The sequence below is a fragment of the Monomorium pharaonis genome, chromosome 7, assembly GCF_013373865.1.
Source record: "Monomorium pharaonis isolate MP-MQ-018 chromosome 7, ASM1337386v2, whole genome shotgun sequence".
Taxonomy (NCBI): Eukaryota; Metazoa; Arthropoda; class Insecta; order Hymenoptera; family Formicidae; genus Monomorium; species Monomorium pharaonis.
This window is the reverse complement of record NC_050473.1, coordinates 23,171,919-23,194,227: the sequence shown is the minus strand read 5'-3', so window position 1 is coordinate 23,194,227 and position 22,309 is coordinate 23,171,919. Positions and strand designations below refer to the sequence as shown.

The following is a 22,309-nucleotide window of genomic DNA, read 5'->3' as shown; positions in this document are numbered from 1 at the left end:
ACGCTCAATCTCATTTCCATCCAAACATCTCAGTAGTATTGCCTTTCAATTCTTTTCTTATCCCTCTAACTAACATATATTTTGTTTTCCCCGAATTCATCTTCAGTTTATTAATATTCATCCATTCCTCCACTACGTTAAATGCAATATTCAATTTCCTCTCTACTTCCGCACTACTCTCACCTGTTACGTATATTAAGGTATCGTCCGCAAACATTTTTATATTACACATATCCAAGCAAACGTTAACAATATCATTCATATATATTATAAACAATAATGGGTCCAATACCGAACCCTGTGGCACTCCGTATTCCGTAGTCATTATCTTAGACCATCTATCATTAAATTGAATTTGTTGCATTCTATCTTTTAAGTACGACCTAAACCATTCTAGAACTGTTCCTGTAATACCATACTGGTATAATTTCTCTAATAATCTTCCTTTATCAATTGTCTCGAAAGCCCGTTTAAGATCTACAAAAATAACTCCTACTATTTGTCTCTCACTAATAAATAATCAATTTCCATTCATCTATAACTGTTTGAATTGCTGTTTCACACGAATAATTTTTCCTAAAGCCCGACTTATGTTCCGTTATAATATTATTACTTTCTAGGTAGACCTCAATTTGCTTTTTAACTATTATCTCTAATACTTTTTCATATATTGGTAATATATTAATAGGCCTATAATCACTTGCCCTCTTAGGTTTCTCTACTTTTGGTATTGGAATTATCGTGGATGTTTTCCACTCTTTCAAGAAACAACCCTCACTCAATGACTTATTTATTATATCACAATATTCCTTTTCTATGACACAAAATACCGTTTTTAATAGATCGCTAGTTATTCCTTCTTCTGTACCTTTCTTTTTTGGTAATTCCCTAATGATTTTTCTTACTTGTTCTGTCGTAATTGATTCAAATTTTTCTAGCTCTCCCTTCTTTTCAATACAATAAATAGTTCTCTTATTTGTGCTCGTTGTATAATTTTTATCTATAGATTTTATTATGTCTTTAATACTTTGTATATAATATAAGTTAAATTTATCAGCTATATCACACTCTATATTATTATCTAATATTTCAAAATCTATGTTTCCTACAAATTTCGCGCCTATTGGTCTTCCTCTAATAATTTCTTTTAATGATTTCCACATAGTTGTGGGATTCCCTTCCCATATTTTTGGTATTCTAAAAATTTTCTTAGGTGCTGAGATGTCTAGCGCATCTACAATACTATTAATTAAATTCTTTGCCTTTACATTAATATCTAACTCATTAATATCTAAATCATATCCTTTTTCTAAATTACTCTCCACTAGCTTAATAAACTCATCCGCATTATATCTACTATAATCCCTGCCACTGAATTCTTTATATTTATTTACAATCTTGTTCGTATTTATCACAACTTTTATCCACGCATGATCCGTTATCTTAGGTTCGTACTTGACTTCTACATTTATATCTTTATTCGCAAAAACTAGATCTATAATTGTTCTACTATTTTCGGTAACTCTCGTTGGTTTATCCACATACTGCTTCATACCTAGACTTTGCATAGTCGTTAGTAGTTTATTTGTATAATAAGAGTCTGTCATACAATCTATATTAAAGTCTCCTAATATTATACACTCTTCTTTTATTGTTAATTCTTCTACTATCTCCTCTAAGAATCCTATAAACTCTCCATGTGACGCACTCGGTGAATGATATATTACCATTAACACTCCTTTAAACAATTTCTCTTTTACTTCTATTGCAACGCACCACACAATCCTTTCTAATTTTTTCAATACTACTATTTCATACTTGATATCGTCTCTTACATACAGAGCAACTCCCCCTGTATTTCTATTTTCCGCGTCGCATCTAACCACACTGTATCTAACCACACTGTATCCCGGTACACTTATTTCACTGTCTTCAATTTCCGCAATCAGTCTCGACTCCGACAATGCAATAACTGCCGGATTTAATTTCTTCATAATCTGATGCTGTATCTCGTCCTTATGTGCCATTAAACTTTGCGCGTTTGTATATATTATCTGATCCTCTTCTTTCTGTAATTGCTATTTTTTGGCTTCCCATCCACTTCTCCTCTTCTCCTCTTCGATAGCCCTCTTGTATGTCGGGCATTCCGGATCCAGAGCATCATGATCGTCTTTTATTTTTAAATTATATGTTTTTATTTTAAACATACAATTTACACATTTGTTCTGCTTCTCTCTACATTCACTTGCTTTATGCTTTCCTGTACATTTATGACACGTTTCATCTCTCGTACAGTTTTTTGCAATGTGGTAGAATCCCCAGCACTTGAAACATCTCTTTATGCTAAAGTGATTGAACACAGGACATTTTCTCCAGCCTATATTCAACTTTTCTTTTTTTAACATCAATTCATGTGTTACTTCATCTACTTCAATTATTAAAGATCTACCTTCTTTTCCTTTCCTTCTAGATTGACTATCATCCATATTTTTTCTTTTCGGGATTTTCTGAACTATGCTTATACGAGATTCACCAATACTATTCTGTTTCTTTATTGTATCTATTAGCTCATCGTCATCCAACTCTATTTCTTCCTCGCTAATATTAACAATTTTTATTTTCGGCTTTTTTTGTACTGATTCTGTAACATTATAATTGTCACCTAGTTTAGACTGTACTACATCTTTTAATTTATCTATTTCTTCTCCGGTCTCACATCCTAGAATTACTGTTCCTTCTCTTCCTTTTCGTACCTTTGTTATCCCCATTGGCATATTCTTAATATCAACTTTATCTTTTATTATTTTTTTAGTGGTCTCACTTTCTTGCTGAGTCTTCGGTTTGATGATTATGATGTTTTCCTTCTTTTTCTTTATTGCCTCACTGTAACTGCCGCGCACATTTTCCGCTGACGCCTGCATTCCTCCTCGTATTATTTTTCGTAGGTCTTCCATTTCTTGTTTAATAGCTTTTATTTCCTCTTGCACTGTTTCTTTAATCAGCATTTTTATTTCTCGTTTGCATGCCATTTCATCTTTCATCTCTCTCATAGTTCTTACTAGCCAATCAATTTTCGTATCCACGTTTCGTGCCCACGTTGACTCCTATCGCTCTGCATCCGCCACTTCCCGTCTCTTCCGCTTCCCGTCTGTATTGGTGTTTTTTTCACATCTATATCTTTTTCACTGTCTACTGTGAACTTCTTATATGGGCCAGGACAAGACACATATTCTCGATTTCTGTCATACACCTTATGTTTACTTGCACATCCAGGATGGAAGAAAAGTTTGACACATGACTTACATGTCACAACCTGACTTTTTATTTCTTTCTTACATGCGGCACATCTATATTCCGCATATTCATCGACCATATTAGTAGGTATCGGCTGATGCCGATCCTATCGATACGGGCGCCCACTCACGTACGTAACTTTAATTAATATACACGTCACTATAAATGTCTACCTGTCGCGACATGTATGACCCGCATGGAAAATATACTGATTTTCCGCATAGATCCACGCACTCTCGCTAGAAAACTTTGGTCCTGTTTGGTCCTTACGCGTATTCTGACAGCCACGACACCTTTTTATAATTTTCTTTCACTTCGTAATCACTTTAAATTAACTGCATTTGCGGAGCGATCTTTGACACGTCCATCACGGTAGAGACGCGAGAGAGAGAGAGAGAGAGAGAGAGAGAGAGAGATTTGCAATAGAGGGAGAGAGCGAGCACCGCGGCGATGGCTGCTGCAGCAGCGGCGGGTGGTGGCTGCGGCGGCGGCGGTGGCAGCCGGCGGCGGACGGCGGGCGGGCGGCAGCGGCGGTCGCGGCGGCGGCGGTGGCGGTCGCGGACCCCGATTCCCCCTCTCCCGCTCCCGGGTCGCGGACCCGAAAATCCTGCGTCAGCAATTTCCGCACTGCGAAATCTCCCTCCTCGCGTGACGTCATACCCCCGCGCCTACAAGTACCCCCCCGCACACCCGCATCCCCCTCGGAGCCCCTGGGTTAGAACCGACATAGTATTAACTACTTATACATATCTTCAAAATATATTATATACTGCAAGGTGTTTTCCTTTATCGCAGGCCTGTTACAATTCTGTCCTGACATAGAAAATTTGTGCACACTTATCTCTAATTATAACAAAAACTAGTGAAATAAACTAATATTATATTAACTATATAACTAATAATTTTTATATAGAAATAAATATTTTTTTAAATTACAAACCTTTTTTTTCAGTTATTAAGTTCTTGCTTTTAGTAGACGTTTATTTTGCAGTCTTTAAATTTTGCAAGTTGTTATTTTCATCTGATGAATTCTTAACATATTTCTCTTTTGTGTATTTATTTATTGCCTCTTTTTGATGTAAACTTTTGGTATGTATAGCATGACTTTTTTGGCATTCAGATTTTGATCGTTCTACGTTAGATGATAATGGCGGTGGAACTATCTTCTGACTTGCAGGAATCTTTTTCTTTGTAATATTTAATTTGTCAGGAACTTTCGGAAAGGATGATAATTTTGTTAATTCCTGACTTATATCAGAATAGAATCCATCACACTCTTCCGACGAAGCATTATTTTTTTTAGCTCGCATGTGTCTCAATTTTTTTTCTTTGTCGCATCTTTTGGTCTCATCTTCTGAACTTTCGTTAGTTGCTAAATCTGACATTTTCTCAGCAATAAGCAATAAGTTGTCTTTTGCTCTTTGGTATGAATCCGAAAATATAGAGACATAAAAAAGATAAATTGACATATTTACAAATAATGAAAATAATCAAATTTTTGAAAAATCTTACTTGTTTTATAGAAGATCCTTAGAACATCGTATATTTTCCAGTTCGGGTTATCCTCAGGAAGCTGTTGTGACGCAACAGCCTTTTTTATTTTTGCTGGATCCCGAAAATTAGGATAAGCGCATTTTGTTTCATCATTGTTCAACCAATGTGATGGCACTATTACCAGGCCATCACTAAATTCTATGATACTGCCTTCAATGTGGCCATATTTTTATTTATATAAAATCACCTAAATCAACTAGAAAATAATTTTATTTTACACAAACATAACTGCAAATTATAATTATAATTATTCTTCAAACCATATCTGTATTAAAACATACACACACATAATTTTTATTTCAGAAGTTATATATTTATACTGTTCGCGCGTACGTAAGGTTAAACGCGATCGCACTAAAAACGCGGGAATCCGTCCCGATTGGGAAGCGAAGCGAGTGGTGAGGAATGCAGTTGGTTCACGGGGGGGGGGGCGTAGTGTCACTCACACTTTAATTATTTATTTAACACGGACGTTCAAAGCGAGGGGCGAGCCGTATCTCTTTACAATTTTACGGAGATCTTGAAATGTCCTAATATTACGCTGCCTGTAGTCGACGTGGAAATCTTGAAGAGCCTCTTGGTCGAAGCTCTCGCGAACCCGGAAATCTTGCGCGCTATCCGACGGAGATCTTAGGTTTGTTCTTGGTAGCTGCACTGCTGTACCGGTGCAATAAGTTAGAATGAGAAAGAATATATTTGTCTTATTCTAACTTGTTGCACCAGTTCAGTAGTGCAGCGACAAAGAACAGGCCTCTTGTGCACGAGGCAAAGAACGTTCGCGGGAGAGATACGGACACCTGCGCATTGACGTGATGCACTCACACATTCACACGGATACGCGAATTTAGAAATTAGGTATATATACATTAGTTTTTATATGTATGTATTAAGGGAAATACGACAAACTGTTCGCCGTACGGAATTTTCCAAGCTTTTGTTACCACGTTATTAATGGGCCATGCATTTAAAGTTTGATTTTCATTATTTTTATTTACATTATTTATTTGTAAAAGTGAAGACTTTATAGGTAGGTCATATAAATTTTGTATGTTTAACATTTTTTTCCCAATAACAAATATTATTTCATCTTTACATTGAATAATGTTTTCCACTTCTATATAATCTCAGTTTTCTAAAATGCAACAATTATTTCTTTTATCACCGCAGTGGATCGTAAATAATGAGTTATATAAACTTTTGTATTGGCCTTTAATATTAAAATTTTGGTGCAGAGGCCCATCAAAATGTTTATTTCTTAAAACCAATTTAGAGCCTCTTGTTTTTGCAGATATATTCACACTTTCTGTTTCGCCAAGTCTTCTTAAAAATTGTTGCAATGGCTTGTCTCCTTTTCTCAATAGTTTTTTAATTGTCGACATATAATTTTTAAATCTGAAGCAACTAAAGTTTTCTAATATTTCAAATTTTCTTACGTCTGCGACAAGATGTAATAAATTATGTATATTGTGAGATGCATGTGCTTTACCATATAGTTTTATAAAAGAACGAACAATGTGCTTCAATAGATTTTCAGCGTAATCTAAATAATCTGCTTTTTTACAAAAAACTTGATTTATCAAAATCGAAATAGCAACGTGAAGCGTTAAAAAATTATTATACATATTTTTGTCTAATATATCTTTTAAAACACCAGGCCCTAAGTATAAAAGAAAAGTTCTAAATTCTGTAGCTTTTCATTGTTTATAATCTTTCAGTGATCTAGGTCTTCTATTAAATTCTGATGGAACTGTTAATCTTATGTTTTTAAGCAGTTGAGAAATTCGTTTACAGAAGGTTATTCTTCTTGAAAATAGATGTTTTAACCATAAACTTATTAATTTTCACCCCTAAATATATTAAATACATATAATCAAGTGGCACACAAGAAACTAATCCAAAATTTTCTACTTCTTTTAATATGCATTCCTTTTGCTGATATTCTCCCATATATTTATTATCTGCAAATTCTGAATCAGTTTGTAAAGGGATGTTTTCATTTATTTCAGGAAAACATACACGCCCATGCCATTCACCTCTTATGGTACATTTTGTACAACTAAAGAATCCTGTATGGCTTTTCACTGAAAGAATAAATGATTTTGCTGGTGTAACACATATAAATGCATTAAATTTACTTTCACTGTTATTCCATTGTCAATAATTCCTGTTGTTACTAATGGTTTTATATCAGCTACAAATCTTTTTAAAAACTTATTGGGATCTTTTGGTTTTGTATATCCATAATATAGTCCTGCAACATATACACTACCATACACATTTTTTGATACAAGGATAGGCCAAAAACAACCATTTGAGGACCGAGATATAGACATACCATCAATATTTATTAACAAATTTAGTATAGTAATATTTATACCACTTGTTCTTATTTCAGTTATCATTTTTTTACAATATTTTTAATATCAAAATGACAATATTGACTATCGTCCATTTTAATATCAGTACTTCTAGGAGTTTGTAAAAGAGTTCTAGGATCCTTTGGAAACGTAACGTTTGTACAAATATTTAAAATTTTCAAAAGTGCTATCAGCGCAGAGTGCATAATCTCATATTTTATTGCCCACTCAGCTACCGATTTTTTGAAATTGTTATCTGCGATTTCATTTAATGATTCATTAATCAAATAAAAATTATTATCACCGTCTGTACTTATTACTTCTACAGACTCGGGTAATAATTGTTCATTACATTCAATGAAATTTGGCTGCAATGCATCATCGTAATTATCATTGTCTTGATTTGGTAATACGTAAGCAATATTATCATCATTTCTCGTCTCTGTAGTAATTTCTTCATTACATTCTACATTCATTGAACTGGCACTACTACAAGGCAAGATGTGTCGTGCCTCTGATTTATTACATTCTACATTCATTGAACTGGCACTACTACAAGGCAAAATTTGTCATGCCTCTGATCTTTTACTAAAAGAATCTGCCTCTAACCTAGCTAAACGCCTGAGATGACTCTTTGAATATACTTTATATTTGTGTGTTCTATTCATTATGAATTTTGTCGTTATTATATAGACAGCAAAAGAAATAACGGTAAGCAAAAGAAATAATCTAATCTTGCGACCATCCACCCAGGGCGCCCAGCTTCCCGGACCATCCACATCAGCGGAAGGGAACACCCGAGGCGCAGCCAAGGTGTATACAGCGGCCAAGACCGAGAAGAAAGTAATAGAAGGAAAAAAGGTGGTCAGCGTCATCCTCGAGCGGGCGCACGACCAAACTAACAAGGAGGGTCAAGAACAGCAGCAAGCCTGCCCTGTCTAACGCGCCTAAGCGCATAAAATTTAGTTTTACAATACAAATTTTGTTTTTTCGTTCGATATGAGTTTTTTTTACGTTGGCGACAAAAAGCGCGCGCAAACTTTATTTTACGTGTTTTAATAAAGTTAAACCTGTTTGAATTCTAAAGCGTGTTCACATATTCGCATGCATTGTATTTTATAACCTCTTATATAAAAATGCCCGTGGGTTGAGTGTCTAGCGGGCGCGTCTCCGGGTGGCGAATAGGAGGACCCGGGTGGGAAACCTCGGTCCGGGCCTAAACTCCCGCGTGCCGGGGGTGGACCGCCCGGATAGTAACGGTTATATCCTGCCCCGGCGGGCGTAAAACCCTGCCCAGGGGAGGAGAAGCCGATACCGCGGACCAACTCGACCCAAGTCAAGCTGGAAGCTATCGTGGCGAGGGCTGCGTGGCACTGGGGGAACAGTGTCTTGAACGATGCCTCTGGGGAACCAGGCAAAACCCCAGAGTATTTAGCCTTACCCACGCATGCGAGGCTCTGTGTGGGTGACCGTATATTTCCCTAGCTGCTCGTGGGAACAAAATGGAGACGAATATCAAAAATTTAAAACTCACCGAGGACACCCCGATGGAAGCTTTGCCTGAGGACTCCAGAAGGGTGGATAAAGCGGGATCTGGAGCTGAACGGACCCTTAGGGGCACGGGAAGCACCAAGACCGCGGAGGGGGGGCGGTTTCGAGTGCCGAGCGGGCCCCCGGGGGCACGGGAGGCTCCAAAGCCGCAATGGACGAACCGGCGACGGAAGAGGATCTTCGCAAGAAGAAACTCTCCGGAGCCGCAAAGAGAAGGAAGGCTCGGGAGCGGAGGGGGGGGGGGGCTCAGGCCCAGGCTCAGGCTGGGACTGGGATTGGGCCTTCGCCGGCCGTTCCGGGGACCTCTTCTTCCTTGTCCTCGGCTATCCCCCAGACGCCGGTTGGGAGGCCTCAGGGGAACTCCGGCAATAAACGTCGGAAGGACCCTGATGGGACCCCACAATCGGCGGAAGGGGCGAAGAAGAAGCAGAGGGTCCAAGGGACCAATGCTCACGTTGACGCCGCGGACCCTCTGACGAGGGTGATTGTCGAGGAGGGTTACCCTGATGCTGTGATGACTGCTGAGCGGTTAGCGCAGCTGAGGAGTGCGGTCTTCAAGGAGATCCAGGGGATTCCAGAGGGTATCCTGCCCAGATTTGACAGCACCACTCTGAGGGGGGGGGCTGCGGTGGTGAGGTGCGCGGATACGGAGTCCCTGAAATGGCTCGAAAGCCGAATCGGGGGCATCGTGCCGTGGGAGGGCGCCAAGCTCAGGGTGACGGAACTGAAGGTGCTGCAAAAGCAGTACAGGGCTGCGGTGTGGGTCCCGGGACCTCCCGTAGGCGCGGCTGTGGTCCTGGGGCTGCTGGAGCAGCAGAATCCGGGAATCGTCATCTCGGGCTGGCGCGTTTATGCTGAGAATGTGGGGGCTACCTGCGAGGGTAGAAACCTCATTCTCGGCATCCCCCAGTCCAGCGTCAATAGACTTAATAGCGCTGGACTTTAGGTCCCATTTTGGGATGGAGTCACTTTTAAAGTGACCGGTCCATCCCAGGAAAGGGCGGGAAGGGATAGGGAAAAGCCCGATTCGAAGGTCTCGTCTTCATAATGGGCCTGACCGGGGTGGGCTTCACCCAAACCAACTTGTAAAGGAGCCTCGGCTGTTCTTGCCAGGCGCCAGGCTGGGGTGCACACAGCCATATCACTAATACAAGAGCCTTGGCTGGTCCAAGGCTGTATTAGGGGTCTGGCGGGGTGCGGTAGGCTGTTTAGGTCACCACACGAGGACCAGCCTAGGGCCTGTGTGGCCGTTAAAGGGCTGGAGAACCAGCTATTGTCAGATTTCTGTTCCAGGGACTTGGTAGCAGTTGTGATAGAGGACGCCAGCGGGACCGAGATTAAGACAAAGATGGTAGTGGCGTCGGGCTACTTCCCACACGAAGAGGACGATCCGCTGCCATCAGACCGGGTTGTACGACTGATGAAGTTCTGCCAAAAGGAGCAATTTCCCCTGATATTGGGGTGCGATGCGAACGCGCACCACACGGTGTGGGGAAGCACGGACACCAACAGGAGAGGCGAAAAGCTGTTAAAATTTCTGGTGTCCACAGACCTAGAAATTCTCAACAGAGGCAGGGAGCCTACCTTTATCACGGCGGTGAGAAAGGAGGTTCTGGACCTAACTATCTGTTCAAGACAGGTAGTGCAGGAGGTGACCGGCTGGAGGGTCTCTGACGAGCTCTCGTTGTCGGATCACAGACAGATCACCTTCAGGCTGGCTAAAGTGCAAGCGAAGGTAAGATCAGTGAGGGATCCGAGGAAGACGGACTGGGACTCATTTCGAGAGGACCTGGCTGTCGGTCTTAGGGAGTTTCCCAAAAGACATGGGACCCCGCAAGAGATCGAACTGTGCGTCGAGCACCTGCAAAGGGCTCTCGTCGGGAGCTTTCAGGACAACTGTCCAGAAAGGACAGTGAGGAATACTAGGGAAGTTGCCTGGTGAAACCCCAAGCTGCAGGAGCTCAGGAGTGCTGCACGTCGTGCCTGGAACAGGGCCAGGAACAAGGGCCGCCAGGCTGACTGGGACCTTCACCGAAGGACTCAGAAGGCCTATAGAGACTCTGTGATAATGGCTAAAAAGGAGAGCTGGAGGAGATTCTGCGAGTCGGTGGAGAGGATACCTGAAGCCGCTAGGCTCGGCAGAATCTTAGCCAGAGATCGGGACGCGGCTCTGGAGGCCATTCGGCTCGACGATGGGACGATAGCGTCTGGAGAACGATGCCTAAACCACCTGCTGGAGTCGAACTTTCCGGGCTTCCGCGGAGGCCCATAGGAAGACGTCCATCAAGGAACTTCAAATCTCCGTAGGGTACGAGGAAAAGACTGGTCTCTTGCGACAAAAATCGTTGGGCCTGACAAGGTCAAATAGGCCGTAAAAAGTTTCAAGCCCTTCAAGTCGGGGCGGACTGGGTCTTTCCAGCCCTTCTCCAGGAAGGCTGGAGTAGATCACCGGGCCGCTCACGCGGACGCTAAGGGCTTGCTTGGTACTGGGCTATACACCTAGAGCTTGGAGGCAGGCGAGAGTTGTGTTCATTCCCAAAGCGGGAAGAACGGGCTACAGCTCCGCCAAGGATTTTCGTCCAATCAGCCTGACGTCTTTTCTTCTCAAGACGCTGGAAAGGCTGGTGGATGTCTACATACGCGACGTGGTTCTACTGCAGCACCAGCTGCACGTGAATCAGCACGCGTATCGCACGGGACATTCCACAGAATCGGCGCTTCACTCCGCTGTATCGTTTATCGAGGAGCAATTGGAGAGGAAGGGTTTCGTAGTTGGCACCTTTCTAGACATAGAAGGGGCTTTCAACAACACACCGCACGAGGTGGTGTGTGAGGAAGCGACTCGCAGGGGCGTGCCGGAAAGAACCGTGGATTGGATCAGAGGCATGCTCGGGCGGCAGGTAACGGCCTCATTGGGAACAGTGAAGGTTAGTGGATGGGTGAAGAGAGGCTGCCCGCAAGGGGGAGTTCTTTCTCCACTATTGTGGTGTCTGGTGGCGGACAGACTGCTCAGGACGCTGAACGAAAGGAGCTTTTTTACATTAGGATATGCGGATGATCTGGCTATCCTGATACGAGGACCCTTTTTAGAGACGCTTCTGGAACTCACGCAGAGAGCCTTAGAGGCGATTGAGGAGTGGTTTAGCGAGACTGGTCTGGCAGTGAATCCACTAAAGACCGGGCTCGTAATCTTCACTCGCAAGTACAAGGTAGGCTCGGTGGAGGGGAACGAGATTAGTTCCAACCATATCGACTAAATATCTGAGAGTGATCCTAGATAGGAAGCTGGCACGGAAGGAACATCTCGAGAACTGCTGTAGGAGTGTGTGCTCCTACTTCTGGATATGCAGAAGGACATTCGGGCAGACTTGGGGTCTCAAACCAAAAATGGTCCACTGGATATACACAGCAATACTCAGACGTAGGCTGCTTTACGCGTCTGTCGTATGGTGGCCAAAGGTGCTGGGAAAGACCGCTAAGTTAACGTTGGAGCACGTCAGAGCTCTAGTTTTAAGAGGGGCTCTGGGGGCCATGCGGACCACGCCGGTGGCGGCGATGGGGATGGGTAGTGGTGGCGGCGATGGGGATGGGTAGTAGTGGCGGCTGCGGCGACGGCAGTCTATTGCCTAAGGTGTGAATCAAGGTGGAAGGCAGGAGCCCTCCACACGAGATTTCCTGAAGGAATCCTATCGGGCACCATTTTTGCAATAAAACAGGATAGGAGGCCGGTGATTCGTACCTTCGAAAGAGGGTACATAATAAGCTTCCCGGGCGCTGGGAGTGGAACGGCTCTAAAGGACCGGTTCCTCGGGACGGGGACGTCTGGTTCACGGACGGCTCCAGAACGAGTGCGGGCTCTGGAGTTGGTCTTTACTGCCAGCGCGACCGGGCAAAAATCGTCGTTCCGCTTGGCGAGCACGCTACGGTTTTCCAGGCGGAGGTGTTAGCCATCATGAGATGTGCCCAGAATCTATTAGAGTCTGATAGGGTGGGAAAGCGCATCCGGATTTGCTCGTACAGTCAAGCGATTTAAGGCGCTTGAGGATCCAAAAATTAACTTGCGACTGGTCTGGGACTGCAAGTGCGTACTGGATAAGTTGGCGGAGAAGAATGATGTTGGCCTAGTATGGGTCCCTGGGCACGCGGGGATCAAGGGCAACGAAATGGCGGACCTGCTTGCTAAGGAGGCGGCTGAAACAAGGCTGTTGGGACCTGAACCGGCTGTTGGGATCTCTTTCTGCTTAGGCAGGGGGAGAATCAGGAGCTGGCTCCGGGACCAGCATCTTGAATACTAAAAGAAAGAAACATAGAGCAAATGCAGACAGGCTAGGGTCATGCTGGGGAATGCAGGGACCTGGCCAAGAGCATAAGATCTCTAGGTAGGAAGGACGCCAGGCTCGCGACACAACTGCTCATGGGCCATGGCGACCTCAACTACCACCTGCACAAATTGGGTCGTAGCGATACGCCCAGCTGTAGGTTGTGCGGTGAAGAGAAGGAAACTAGCCTCCACATTTTTGGAAACTGCCCAGCATTGGTCGGACCAAAAACACGCCTGCTGGGCTCAGGTTTTCTGGAACCGAACCAGGTGAGGCAGCTACCTGTGGGGGATTTGCTCCGCTTTTGGAAGGAAGCGGGGCCCCGCTAAGGCAGCTGATAACGGGGAGGCATAATGACTCGGTCTGAGTGCCAATGTGGGCTTCGCAGGAGGACCGCCCCCGTCACCATTATTATTATTATTATTATATAAAAATGATATACTTACTCTGCATTATTATACTTACCCTGGCGGTTATACTTATGTTAGTTATTATTATTATTATTGTGTGTTTGCCCATTTATTCATAATATAGTTTGTTTTTTAAGCTAACTCTGCGAGTAGTACGTTTCACACAGTTTATTGCAATGTTAGAAGCACAACTCGTGTGCTACCATTTTGTTTTGATTAACTTAATTATCCTTAGATTAAACGCTACATTCTTTGTATTATATGCGTTTTGTTTATTTGTAGCCGTTACTTAATAATTTAAGGCATAGTACATATTCGCGTGCATAAAATCGCACCTTAAGTGTAATCTGATTGCACTTTCGAGGGCAATTTTATTAAGTATAAATATAAGTACTAGGAGTGGCCTAGGATGATTCCCGTTGCACTCCGGTACAGTTAGGAACACTCTCCCATTGGACGGAAGTCAGCGAGTGGGGTAAGCCCAGCGTCCAGCGTCGCGCGGGATCAAGGCCTCGCGGATTGGCGCGTGCGGACAAGAGGGGGTAACCCCGAGCGGTCTCGGCGGTAACATGCGCAGCCATGCATCGGGATTGGCGGACGGCGTCAGAAGGAAGAAGACTCGCCCGTGCGAGTACAAAAGCGTGCGGCGAGAGCTCCCGGAGGCTTTCGCGCGTTGAATGTCACGAGGGAAACATCCCAGACAAGCGATACAAAAGAATTCCCGCCATATGCGAGAAGGCGCGAGTCTTCTGACGAAAGTTCCGCGGACGCACAAAAAAAAGCTGTTTCCGCGTTACAAATCAAAGCGCACTGGCCGAATGCTAGTAGGCCTTAGCGAAAATAGGGCGAATAACAAACCGCGTTTACGCGAGTGTGAAGAAGCGTCGCGGATGGGATTATGTGATCTGCTTATGTAAAGGTTTCAAGAGAATATACTTACCTGTTTTGTTATTTGTTAAACCAAAAAATAAGTGTTGTGTTTCTCACTTACCTGGATCCAATTTTTTGGTGATTGTTCCTGAGTTCGAGGGAGTCCGGGTGACCTGAAAAGAAGTAGTCCAGTTAAAACACAAGATCGCGGGTATACACACCATTAACTTACATTTACCTGGCGAAGTTCCCGTGGGACGACGACGATCCTAGAGACGATCCTGAGACGACGGCGGCACCTGAAACAAAAAGAAACATACGATTAATAATAAGTCGAAAAAACGTGTGTTGTGAGAATCCGAGTGGAGGTGATCCGATTGGTGGTAGCAGTCTTTCCGACGGATGCAACAGCGACGAACTTCCAGCGTTCCTGAGCAAAGCGGCGATCCTGGAAGGCGATCCCTTGCCTCTTGGAGGGTACAAAGAGGCTGGCGACTGTGTCAACCTGCGAAAAAAAGATTCGTGAGTCATTCTCTGTCCATCCTCGTACTTAGCGTCAATCGGTTCTCCGGTCACAACCTAACTTTGAAACCGCGTCCAGGAGGTGGTGAAAAGGAACCTTCGCGTACACCATCCATTACACACAGCCAGACGACTGGGGTGCAGCGGACAAGGCAGCGGCAAGCGCAGCAGAGCGGGCCGAGACGCGGAAGCCATCCATAATGTTGGAACGGTTAAACGAACGCGGCGTAAAGCGTTAGAGCACTTACCTGACGCGAGTCACGCGGAAAAAGCGTAAAAATTAAAGTCAAAAAGTATTTTGTTCTAGTACAAATTTTGGTTAAGTTATTATTTGACAAGGCGAGTAAAACGTCTTAAAAGTTTATTTTCTTTTATTATTATTTCAAAGTAAAGCGTGCGAAACACGAAGAAATTACGTTCCTTAGCTTACGCGTACGATAGGCGCGGGTGTAACAAATGCACAGTTTATTAACTTTGTTATTTTACGTTAGAGACAAAAAAAATATAATCGATAAATTTAATCGCGTATTTCTTATCTTAGAACATATTAGTTATGTTAAAACTCGTTAAGCGAGTGCAAAAATATTACTTAGTTTTATTACTCATTATTTTATTACGTTTAAATATTTCGTTCTTATTATCTTATGCGGTGTGCATGTGGGTCACCGTGACATAACTAACAAGGGAACTCGAAAATTCTGATTTTAATGAAACTTGGCATAAATGTAGAGGGGGTAAATACATGAATTTAGAAATTTATCGTAGCTGCCCATAAACGGTTTAAAGGGGTGAAACCACCCTTTAAAGATTGAGACATTTTTCGTTTTCTCGATATATCTCGTAAACTAAACAAAATATTAAAAAATGTTTTATACAAAAGTTTTACAATAAAAGTACTTCTATCTAACTACAGTAATTAAATTTAAAAAAAAAAATTTTTTTTAAACAATTGTTTTTTAATTAAAAAAAAATTTTTTTTTTAATTTTATTAATTTAGTTAAATAAAGATATTGTTACCATAAAACTTTTGTATAAAATATTTTTTGATATCTCCAATACTTTTCGAGATATATCGGAAAAAGCAAAAATCTGCTCTACGTATAATGCCACACTAAAATATGTTAATTTTGTATCTAGACATGGATATATCTCTATAACATCCACATACATGGATTTATCAATATAAGAAAAAGATTTTGGACGCAAAACTTTTGAAAGATCGACAGAGAGCGAAATAATGCCTTAATTGACAAATCATATGGTCGATTTGGATTGGCAGATGTCGTCGATCTGCGTCGACTCTCTGGCATGTCACCGCTAATGGATCCGGAACAAGAAGTCTGGATATAAATATTTTATATTATATTATATTATTATATTATATTATTATATTACTATATTATATTAATATTATTTACTCTTTCTCTCTGACTCACACATCAGCATGCATTCACGTGCGACATTATTATATTATATTATTACATATTATTATATCATACAAAATATTATTATTTTATATTATTTTATTTTATTATATTTTTAGTATCTTATATTATATTCAATATCATAAATAAACCTTAATAAAAAATTTCTTTAAAATATTTTTTAACGCTCTCCGTCGCGGTGCTATCGCATTCTCTCATGCTTTTTTCAATGCATAGTGTAGAGCAGATTTTTGCTTTTTCCGATATATCTCGAAAAGTATTGAAGATATCAAAAAATGTTTTATACAAAAGTTTTATGATAACAATATTTCTATCTAACTATATTAATAAAATTTAAAAAAAAATTTTTTTAAATTAAAAAACAATTGTTAAAAAAATTTTTTTTTAATTTAATTACTGTAGTTAGATAGAAGTACTTTTATTGTAAAACTTTTGTATAAAACATTTTTTAATATTTTGTTTAGTTTACGAGATATATCGAGAAAACGAAAAATGTCTCAATCTTTAAAGAGTGGTTTCACCCCTTTAAACCGTTTATGGGCAGCTACGATAAATTTCTAAATTCATGTATTTACCCCCTCTACATTTATGCCAAGTTTCATTAAAATCAGAATTTTCGAGTTCGCGAGGTTCCCTTGTAAGTTTCATTAAATTTAAATTAATAGTCATTTTTAAGTTGATATATTGTTTATTAGTATTAGGCTTAATTCTTAAGTATTTTGTAAATCGGTGCCACTCAAAAGTGCAGACGGTGTACGTAGACATTGCCTATGGAAATTGCGTTAGACATGCATCGGCACTTTATAGTGCCACGAACTGTACCCATCTTCTCCGAGCGAAAACGAGAGCTGAAATGAGCCCATTGGCTGGATCCCGAGTGGAGGGGAGCGCAGCCAAGCCGAACTTCTGGGATTGGCCAGACGATCCATCCGGCAGCGGCGAGCAGTGGGGCGAGCTGCTATTGGACCAAGAACATGGAGAAGACACCGTAGCTCTCTGATTGGCCGAGAGAAGTGAGCGACTCGTAGCGACTCTGTTATTAGCGGAGGGAGTCAGAGGGTGTAGACGCGTATAAAAGCGTGCAATGCGTACTCCCACCAACGACTTTCGTCAGAACTTCCACGCGAGACACATCGTAAGCGTTGAGGGAAGTTTTCGCGATATATATACGACAATCGGGCGTGGTCATTCGCGCGCGTAGTAACAAGTGCAATCGTTCCGCGGGCGACGTGCCGCGATACCAAGGGCGTAAGTACGAATACGCGAACGCGAGTGAAAGCTGTCGAGCGTACCTTCGCGCGACATTAACAAGCAGAAGCGAGCGGCGCGTAACATAACCTCGCTGAATAAGACGCGAGATATTACCGTGTTGCCGAATGCGAGTAGGCGACGCTACGCGAGTTACACCCACTGTACCTCGAGTACACAAAGAACACTTACCGGACACGACTGTGAATTAAGCGGCGCGTTCGGAGACATGTAAATACGAAAGTGAAAGTTGGGGAAAGGAGTTCCGCAAATGAATGTGAAGGAAGCGACGCGTACGGGAGTTGTCATTAGTGATTTAAGGTTATATTTGCAATAAATTCTATTTGTGAGTTATTCGAAAATTACATACTGTGCAAAGTGTTTCCATAATCCCGTTACGTACCTGCATGAGATCCTGTGTGACGAAAGCCATTGACACCTGAAAATAAAATATTGGGATTAAGTGCTATTCCTGGAAATAAAGAAAGGGAAACGTTACATACCTGGAGAGATCCTAAGGATTGAGGCGATCCTGAGAGTCCACGACGATCCGACGGCAGAGGCGGCACCTGAAACAAAGAAGAGAATTAGTGAAACTGTTATCCTTGCTTCTGGGAGGTAAAAAAAGCTGGCGACCAGTACAGAGACACGACCAACGCTCCGTAAAGGTTTGAATTCGCATTTTATCCCATTTATCATCGTTTTCCAACGCTCGGTATCGGTTACAACCAAACATATTAATAAACAAATCTACAATTAAATATAAAATTGTTAATATTACCCAATTTTTATTACAATATAGATGAGTTGAAGAGAGAGAGGTGTGTACACACAAAATTTTCCGGTATAATTAACTTCCACAGTCTAATTTACTTTTTTTTACAAAGCAGTGTATGCAGCGTACGTGAATTGGCCATGCCCTTCTTCTTCTTAGTTATACTGACGCCGGATTGGTTATAATGTCCGATTATAGAAGAAAAATGCCGCGCGACCCGCGAGATAGTCAGGGTGCGTTCCCACCGAACGCGTCACGCGTCGCGTCATCCGCGATTGGACGCGAAGAATGACGCGCTCGGTGGAAACGCATCCCAAAACGTTGACTGTGGTGCGCAATTTGAACAATGTTAAAGCTAATATTAAGAAAAATAAAATTATAATGTAATCAAAAATAAATATAAAATAATTATATTTGATAACACTTACAAAATATTAATAATTTCGGGGTGTTTTAAAGGGCTCACCAAACCCTTTACACTTCTTATCCATACATTCATACTCCTCTACATATCAGCCTTACATATAAAAACATAAAATATATAATACAATCAGGAAACGAAATATACAATAACAAGACTATCACAATTGCAACGAAGCGGAAGTCCATCTGTCCCCCAACTTCTTCCCTATCAATATCTCATTATAATACATTACATGTCTAATCCCCTCCTACCGATCTGGTTATTGTGCAGCCTTACAGACTATATCCCTCCTCCCCTCCACGGCCCTTCTATACCTCTTTCTCCCTCTCCCTCCTTCATTATCCTCCTCTTCTTTCCTCTCCTCCATCCCCTCCCGGTTCCTCTACCAAACGCCTTCACTGCCGCTTCCAAGTTAATTCCTCTCTGCTCCTCTCTCATTCCATCTGACTGTCCTCTCCCGAACTCCAAATCTTCTGGCTCCTACCGTCATCCTCTGGCTCTTCTTCTACCCTCTGTCTTTCCTCTCTCCAGTTTCTGTTCCTTATTATTACCTCCTTTTAACTCCTACCTATAACCAAAAACAACTCTTATTTTCCTTCTTGCAATCCGCCCATCCTCCTGTTCCCCCTCCTCCTCCCTGTTACTTCCTCCCTCCTCCTTGCCGTCTTCGCCTGTCTTCCTCTTCTCTTCTAATTCAGCATTTCCTCCCTCTCATCCTTTGCCTCTTCTACCTTCTCCGCTCTCTCCTCCATTCTCTCTTCTCCCTTTTGTCTCTGCTCCCTTCCCACCACCAGTCTCCATCGTCCCTCCACTCCGCCGCTCCCTCTCTTGCCCGACCTTCTCTGCTCCTCGTTTTCTTTCCGTCTTTTCTCCCGCTTGTCGCCATCCGACCGTCTTTTTCTTCCCCTCTGCTTCCTCTTCTTTCTCCCTGTCCGCTTTTCCATACCTTTCTTCCCCTCTTTTCTTCCTCGTCTGGATCCAAGTCCTCTTCTTCCGTTTCCCACCTCTTCAGCCTCACCTCCAGACTTCTAAATCTTTCCCTAACCTCTTTTAACCCTTTTGACATTTTCATTCTGTATTCTTAATTCTCTTCCAATCTCCTCCATCCCCCTCTCGACCGCACTTTCTTCTCTCACTCTGTCCTCTTCCGTCTCCTTCATTATCCCGTTCTCTTCTCCTCATTATTAAATTTCCTCTCTGTCTCTATTTTCACCTCATCTGCTTTCTCTCACTCTGCTATTACTGTCTCTGCGCCGACTATCTTTTCCTTTCGATGGACCACGTACTGTGAGAATCTGCGTTTCCAAAGCTTGCTATCGTCTGCCACCTCATTTCTGCCAACCCATTTTCTACCATCTTCTCCATCCGCGCCATCTCTCCTCACCTCATCATCTTCCTCGCTTCCGTCTTCATATCCTGCCAACCTTTTCTTTCTTCTTAGCGCCCTCTCACTGTCCTCTTCTTCTCCACGGCTACTTCACTACACATTCGTTTTTCTCACCTCCAAAACTCCACCACAATATCTTTTCATATCTTTCCTTTACCGCCGTCCTCCTGCTTCCCTCCAATCGCCCGACCACCACTCGTCCTTTTCTATTTTCACTTTCCTACTCTTCTTCTCACCTCCATTATCACTTCACTACTCCTTACTTCGGAGCTTCCAAATTCACACCCGTTCTCACCGACGCCATTATCCCTCCTCAACTTGATTTATATATAATTTTTTAATAAACAAATAAATAATATTTTAGGGAATATGAAAACATGCACATCAAATTTAATTATTAAAATAAAAACCCATATTTCATAATTTTATAATATTTTTAACATATGCGAAAATTAAGTGAGATAATTGCATGTAAAATTGCTGAAATATTGAAATAAAGATTTATTGAATTTCAAAAATAATATAATATAAGGTCAGTGGTATATTCCAGTAATATGCACATTAAAATGATTGGACGTAAGATTGCGGAAATATTAAAATAAGGTTTCATTAATCTTCCGACAATATTATAATATAAGGTTATATTATAAGGTTAGTGCAATATTTCAGTAACATGCACATTAAAATGTGTAAGGTTGTAACCTTTATATAATCTTACTGCAATAATTCGGTGCTGTGTGGGATGGTTCTCAAGGTGGGGGATTTGTATATTAAGTACTTATAAAGGTCTTTTGGCAGTTGACCTTGACAATTTAAAAATTTATATTTCGTGAACGGTAAGAGATTAAGAGATGGAATTTGGACCATCGTGTAGAGGACCTCAAGGACTATGTCGAATTTTGGTCCTCCCGAAAAATCGGAGTGGAAATAAAAATTGAAGTTTTTAAAAGAATTTATTTACGCTCGAATCGGGTAAAACGGAGCGTTTAGGCAAGTTTTCCGTTTTTGGATAAAAAAAGTGAAATTTGTCCCAAAAAATAATTGTTTTTTCCAAATTTTTGAAAACGCGATTTTTGGGATAAACAAAGTCTGCGACGCTTCTTGGAATTAATTTGGCAACTCTGCCTCTTATGGTTCTCGAGATATTACTAAAAATTCTCGGGAATTCTTGGAATTACAGCAGCATTTCCAGGAATTCATGATGGCTGTGTATGACGGGTTTATCATTTGGTAGGCAATCGTAACAAATGGTAAGTATACCATTGTCGGTAATTAGTGAATGGTAACTGATGATAAGTGTGGATAAGTTATTGACAGTCAGCCCTCTATAGTAACCGGTAAATATATTTTAGTTCTGGCAGTCGGCAAAGTGAAAACCTATTTTATCGAGAGTGAGATATAAGGTAATGGTACGTTATCAATAGTAGAAGTATCCCGTCGGTCGGTAACTTATAAGATTTTAATATAAAACTTAATTTAAAAGGTTTCTGTAATAAAATGAATGATTATTAATGCAATTCCTTTACAATATTAAATTTTGGTGTCGACTATAATGTATACGATTAATTTAATTGAATAATTTGATATCCAAGGTAAGTTTAGTGATTAACTATTATCATTATGATTTCGAACGATTGTCACTTTAAAGAACATAACATTTTATATGGTCTCAATAATTAATAAACTACAGGACAAAATTAAAAAAACAAAAGAAGCAAAAAATCTGAATTTTATATATGATATAGCCCGAAGTGTTGACTTGACCCCTAAATCTACCTGCTGTGGGTCCAGTAATTTCGAAGTTATGCCCGTCGAAGCAACTTCCGATCAAAAACAAAAGTTGCAAGGTTGTAACTTGGAAAGTACAGGACAATCTGATGCAAAAAACGAACCAGAAAAATTCGGAAATGGGCTAAGCCAGTTCTGTAGGTGTCGCTCAGAGTGTCCCTGGTGCGCCCTGATACCCCTTTTCAACCCTGATTTGCAACCCCTTAAGACTGATAGTGGTGACACCGTTTTGCGTAGCGTCCGTCCAACCGAGCACAACTTTCTAGCACGACTCGGCATTAAAACCGTTACATGTCGAAGGTCTCATTTCTATGACCCTTACTATCCCGCGGTAGATTGGGCAACCACCCCTAACACTAATTAGC

The 22,309-nt window shown here is 41.6% G+C and overlaps 2 protein-coding genes across 2 annotated transcripts; both read left to right on the top strand.

Annotated features, from left to right (window-relative positions):
- Nucleotides 1-8,907: 8,907 nt before the first annotated feature.
- LOC118646685 lies at nucleotides 8,908-9,702 on the top strand. The gene has a single exon (XM_036290136.1). The coding sequence runs from the start codon at nucleotides 8,908-8,910 to the stop codon at nucleotides 9,700-9,702; it is 795 nt and encodes a 264-aa protein (XP_036146029.1).
- A 101-nt stretch (nucleotides 9,703-9,803) lies between these two features.
- Nucleotides 9,804-17,322, top strand: LOC118646684. The gene is made up of 10 exons (XM_036290135.1): nucleotides 9,804-9,841; nucleotides 9,939-10,668; nucleotides 10,714-11,020; nucleotides 11,064-11,127; nucleotides 11,260-11,965; nucleotides 12,123-12,321; nucleotides 12,777-12,960; nucleotides 13,107-13,344; nucleotides 14,603-14,877; nucleotides 17,130-17,322. Exons 1-10 carry the CDS (start codon nucleotides 9,804-9,806, stop codon nucleotides 17,320-17,322), a joined length of 2,934 nt encoding a protein of 977 aa, XP_036146028.1.
- Nucleotides 17,323-22,309: the final 4,987 nt, after the last annotated feature.